Source organism: Scyliorhinus canicula, chromosome 15 (assembly GCF_902713615.1).
Source record: "Scyliorhinus canicula chromosome 15, sScyCan1.1, whole genome shotgun sequence".
Lineage (NCBI taxonomy): Eukaryota > Metazoa > Chordata > Chondrichthyes > Carcharhiniformes > Scyliorhinidae > Scyliorhinus > Scyliorhinus canicula.
The window spans coordinates 47563592-47569591 of record NC_052160.1 but is presented as its reverse complement, the minus strand read 5'-3'; the positions used below and the strand labels follow the sequence as shown (position 1 = coordinate 47569591).

At 42.7% G+C, this 6000-nt stretch overlaps 1 protein-coding gene across 3 annotated transcripts in view; it reads right to left on the bottom strand.

The window, feature by feature from the left end:
- Positions 1–5287: 5287 nt before the first annotated feature.
- The window catches only part of mad1l1 (mitotic arrest deficient 1 like 1), a 1113232-nt gene continuing 1112519 nt past the window's right edge, over positions 5288–6000 (bottom strand). For all 3 annotated transcript variants that reach the window (XM_038819492.1, XM_038819491.1, XM_038819493.1), the window contains exon 18: positions 5288–5569. In XM_038819492.1, the coding sequence (XP_038675420.1) occupies positions 5411–5569 (159 nt within the window). In that variant the 3' untranslated portion in view covers positions 5288–5410. The remainder of the gene's footprint in view (positions 5570–6000) is intronic.

Sequence of the window (6000 nt, the reverse complement as noted above, 5' to 3'; positions counted from 1 at the left end):
GAATAACAAAAAGTTGCCAAAGTGCGCATGTGCAGCACATTCTCAGCCGTTCGGAAGTCCAAAGGCTGTCGGGACTTGTAGTTCATGACCTCTGTTTCTGACGGTCAGATAACTTGGGTCCGTAACACAGTTTAGATTAAATTGAGATGCAAAACAGCGTTCGGCAATATTTTTCCATGAGCTGCACTGTGTCAAAGAGCTGCATGCAGCTCGTGTGCTATGGTTTGGCCACGCTTGATCTATTTGGATGGTGGAACAGGAAAAAAAGTGCTGAATGGCTTGATCCTATTATAATGGAGTGAATGTTGACATATCACTACGTCAGCCAATAAGTTGTTGGCAGCAATTATGATTTATGACTGAAAATACACCAAAACAACTCCCAAATACAGCAGCGTTATTTCTTGATCAAAATGCATGAAGTGGTGTACATATATAATACATATTTTGTGTACAATCAATTCCAGTTATTTGCAGCAGTGATTTAGGGGAGAATTATTCAATCATCTCCATTCCAGCCAGGACTTGTGGTGTCGCTATATATAAATTTACAGTTTGTTATTGTCCTCAGTTATAGTCTTTGATATCCTTCTAAAAATTCAAGCTCGGTGTACATCTTAATTTAGCACAGTGGTTAGCACTGCTGCCTCACGCCGCTGAGGACTAGGGTTTGATACCGGCCCCAGGTCACTGTCCATGTGGAGTTTGCACATTCTCCCCTTGTCAGCTTGGGTCTCACCCCCACAACCCAAAAATGTGCAGGGTCGGCAGATTGGCCACATTACATTGTCCCTTAATTGGAAAAAAAAAAGAATTGGACACTCTAAATTTATTTTATTTTTAATTTAAAAGGAAGGGTCTTGTCATGATTCGGCTATCATGCTATGGAGCAGTCTTGATGGATCAGATTATATTTCCCTGTCATTGTTAGTTTTGTATGTTTATGCATCTTTTAAAATAGTGCACACCTGTTCTTCACAACAGATTGGTCTAGTCCAAATAAAAGTCATACTCCTACTTCTCTGCTGGTGTAAATTAATCTCATCCACCTGTCATGTAGGTGAGCTTACACATGATGTTGTTCCCTTTCAGTGTTATCAGTATACTCTTAATCTCTTTGATATCGACACTTACGAGTGCTCCTCTCCTCATATCTGCTTCTAGCAGCTGTTTTGAAGGTGAGATTCAAGTGTAATATAGTAACGTGACACAGGAGAAAATCACTTCAAAAATATCTCTTGAAAAGAGAAGACTGATAAAGGTCTTTATGAAAAGGTTCGAAGGGGTAGGCGTAAAGAAGATGGTTCCACTTGTGTGAATTTCCAAATTTGGGGATATAAATATAAGATGGTTACTATCAATCCAATAACTAAATCAGGCAACTCGGAAATAGTGGTGTAGTGGTATTGTCGCTGGACTAGTAATCCAGAGACCAGGGTCATGCTTTGGCGACCCGGGTTCGAATCCTGTCATGGCAGATGGAATTAAAAGTCTAAAGGTGAACCAAAAAAAAATGAACCAATTGTTGTATAAACCCATATGTTTAACTAATGTACTTCAGGGAAGGAAATCTGTCATGCTTACCTGATCTGGTACCTACACGTGACTACAGATCCACAGCAATGTGGTTGACTCTTGAATGGGCAATAAATGCTGGACCAGCGACACCCACATCCCATGGTCAAAAAAAAACATGACCCAAAGAATGGTTGGACACCATGCATGATGCACAAATGGCACTGATGTTTTGAACGGAAGCTAGAAAAGCACATGATGGAAAAAGCTATAGAAGGATATACTGATAGAAAGAAATGAAGGTGGGTGAGAAGTGGAGCATAAAAACTGGCATAGATCAGATGGACTGAATGCCCTGTTTCTGCATGCATTCTATGCTGGAAAGTGGATGCTGTCAGGGCAGGTCTAGGTTTGCTTTTGATACCCATTTAAATTGAGTAAGATACCATGTAAGATACTGTCTGTATAGAAACATAAAAAATAGGAGCAGGAGTAGGTAATTTGGCTCTTTGAGCCTGTTCTGCCATTAAATATGATCATGGCTGATCTTCTATCGCAATGTCATCCTCCCGCTCTCTCCTCATATCACTGATGCCTCTAGTCTAGAAATCTTTCTATTTCCTCCCTAAATATATTCAGTGACTTGGCCTCCACAGCCTTCTGTAGTAGAGAATTCCACAGGTTAACCACCCTCTGTGAAAATGTTTCTCCTTACCTCAGTCCTACATGGCCTACCTTGTATACTGAGACTGTGACTACTTGTTCTTGGCACCCCCTCCCAGCCAGAGGAAACATCATCACTGCATCCAGTCTGTCCAGCCCTGTCAGCATTTTATGTTTCAATGAGATCCCCTACTATGTGATTCTTCGATTACAATTTGATAGATATGAATGGAACTAAGTGAGGGAAGCCTCATGAAAAGGAAGACGTGTTTTCTATAGCCCCTTTCACCACCTCAGCACATACTAAAATACTTTGAAAGTAAAGGCACTGCTGTAATTTAGGAAGCTAACTTGGAGCACAAACTAGTTAGGCATAGGCTAGTTAAGCCAAATAGCTTGTTTCTGTTCTACGCAGTAATCAAAAACAAATTAAGCTTCAACACGGCATGAAGCATATGTACATCTGCGCTACTGATTCTGGGTGCCCTGTATAATGAGTAGAAACCATAGAAACAAAGAATAGTGCAAGAGCCCTGACAATATCCAGGCAATAGTGCTGGAGAGTTGTGCTCCAGAACTTGCCACCCCCCTAGCCAAGCTCTTCCAGTACAGATAGAACAGCTCTTGATGATGGACATTGAAGTCCCTCACCCAGCGGCTGGTTTAGCTCACTGGGCTAAATCGCTGGCTTTTAAAGCAGACCAAGCAGGCCAGCAGCACGGTTCGATTCCCGTACCAGTCTCCCCGGACAGGCGGCGGAATGTGGCGACTAGGGGCTTTTCACAGTAACTTTATTGAAGCCTCCTCGTGACAATAAGCGATTTTCATTTTCAGACTACATTCTGTGCCCTTGCCACGCTCAGTGCTTCCTCCAAGTGGTGTTCGACATGGAGCAGTACTGATTCACCAGCTGAGGGTGAGGGGATGGCAGGTGGGTAACCAGCAGGAGGTTTCCTTGCCCAATTTTGGCCGGAAGCAACAAGACCTCATGGTTACCGGAGTCAATGGTGAGGACACCCAGGACAACTCCATCCTCACTCTATACCACTGTACCGCCACCTCTTGTAAGTCAGTCCTGTCATTGGAACAGGGCATACCTAGAGATGGTGATGCTGGTGCCTGGAACTTGTCTGTAAGGTATGATTCCATAAGTATGACTTTTCAGGCTGTTGCTTCACTAGTCTGTGTGAGAGCTGTCCCAATTTTGGGACAAACCCCCAGACATTAATAAAGAGGACTTTGCAGGGCTTGACAGAGCTGTGTGTGCTTTTGTCATTTCATTTTAAGACAATGTTAAATTATTCTTAGAAAACAAACCAGATATAGCTCAAAGCGCTTCTTTAGAGAAAATAAAACACAAGCCAGTTGCATGTATCAGTGGGTGTATTATGGAAAGGAAGTTCATTTGTACATGTTAATCTGCACAGTGTTCATTTACTTAAAAAGTAATAACCCGTTTACGAGTAATCTTTCAATTGTGCTGTTCAACGGTTCTATACACTGCATTTATTTGCAACTATTCAAGCCGCAAAAAAGAATCAGTGGTTTATGAACAATGTGAAGTTCTCACAGGGCAAGCACATCCACTCTGTTCTTACAGGAGGCAGTATTAATGACTAATAGACAGGAAATGTGCTAAAAAGTTAGATTATTTAATTCCCTTTGTGGCTCAGTTATTAGACCAGGTTTGACTTTAGGCTGCTCAGTTAGCCAATTTCAACCAAAGCAGGAACTAAACCATTGACCTCAGTGCCTTTGGGCTGGCAAAGACTAAAGCAGCTGAGGTTTCTACTCGATCACTGTTTAGTAATGTCACAATGGAACTACACATGTCTAAATGCTCCATCTTAGTTGAAGAAGATGCTGATACTTGACTACAAAAAGTGTTGGGGGGAAAAAAACAGAATTTCATAGTAAATCTCTCAAAAGCGATCAAATATTTTTTAAAAAATTAAACGCTAATAATGAACAAAATTAGTGGGCGGCACGGTGGCGCAGTGGTTAGCCTCACGGCACCGAGAACCCGGGTTTGATCCCAGCCCTGGGTCACTGTCCGTGTAGAGTTTGCACATTCTCCCGTGTCTGTATGGATCTCACCCCCACAACCCAAAAAGATGTGCAGGGTAGGTGGATTGGCCACACTAAATTGCCCCCTAATTGGAAAAAAAAGAATTGGGTACTCTCAATTTTATTTTTAAAACAATAATTAATAAAATCATCAAAGTTTATTTACGCTGTGAATTGTTAACCTGGATTTCTAAATCAACCACAATTCAGAAAAGGCTTTGACAATACTCTCTCTGCCCATGATTACGCTATACCCCTGTGGTATCTTATATGGCTGTTAACAAACGTGACAGGGACTGTTTTGTTTTTTAAGGCTGACAAAAGTTGCACCCACGGGTCGGCAAACCGCATGGAGCCCCGTCAGTTCTGTGGGGGAGGCCCAATGGACTCACATGCCCTTCAAGCATGTAATTGGCTGCTGGCCAGACTTCTCTGTGATTGAGGATCCCGGGAGTAGAAGTCGCGCCCAAGTCTCCTACTTAATCAGGAGAGGTTTTCCTGCCACCAGGAGACTCATGCAGGGCCCTCCCATGGTTAAGAAGGCACAGCCACTGCATAAAATCCAGCCAAGGGTATATTTGCCTTGTTACGCACCAAAGAACACTGAGAGGTAGGAGGCATGTTTCCTTAAGAGGGACTGCACCAAGTACATCTTGATGGATGTTTTGTGGTTGAAGAGTTGTACCAGCAACAGGGTGCCCTGATTCCTGCAGGAAATTTTGCCAAGTACCGCACGATAGCTTTGCAGCACAGCAGTTAAACACTTGCATTCTGTGACAACTGGTGAGAAGAGTTTCATCATTTCTTAATCATGTCCTTCACTCTCAAATCCTTCCATCTGAAAAGCAGGCATCTGTCTAGCTCCCTGCATGAAAAGGAGGCCCCTCAAGGCAGCAATGGCATCACAGCTGTGGAGTTCACTCCCCTTTCCAGCTGCCAGATGATGAATGAAGGGGAACACATTAATTAAAATTACAACTAAAGCAAAAACAACTGCTTAGAAAACATATTAAGCAACCCCCCCCCCCCCCCCACCACCCCCCACTGGGAGTCTAACTAAATGTGTCTAACTGGCTCTATTCTGAAGCACACTTCCTTGCAGCGTTACAATGAACTGAAAATGGTTATCGTCAATCACAAAAATGTAAGCTGCTTTTCAGTTCCGCTAGGCACATGTCTGGCGACTGAAGAGGTCAAGGGTGATGGCGCTAAGGAATGCTGGGATGCTGTTCTGGTGGTGCAGGTGGAGGTTGATCAGCTCAGTCAGAGAATTGGAGAAATCCGACTCCAAGAGCTGCATCTTTGCTCCCAGGCTGTTGGCGGCCTGCAACGAACAAAGAATGAAACACAAGTTAGTCACTGGCACAATGAAAATGCTATTCATTTTAAAACAATTCCTTTTAATGCGTTTTCAATTATTTTTCTTTCTTAAATTAGGTTTCTCTCAGATGCCATACGCTGAGTATGTAGAGAAGAGGTGCAATAAGGGAATGCACCAAAGGCCTGTGTTTCTGTTAATAGTTGGTCCAGGTGAAGGAAAATTATAGTATATATGGTCACCAGACCGGGGGCACGGCTTACATTTTACAAGAAACTCACACCCAACAAAGTCACAAGCGATTTGTGATCTGAATTGGTGATAACTCATATAATACAGTTCTGTTCTATACTACTTTAGCTAAGTAATTCAAATCATAAACATTGGATGCAAGTTGAATTGGATCTGTATTGATGCACGGACTGGGAGGGCAAGAG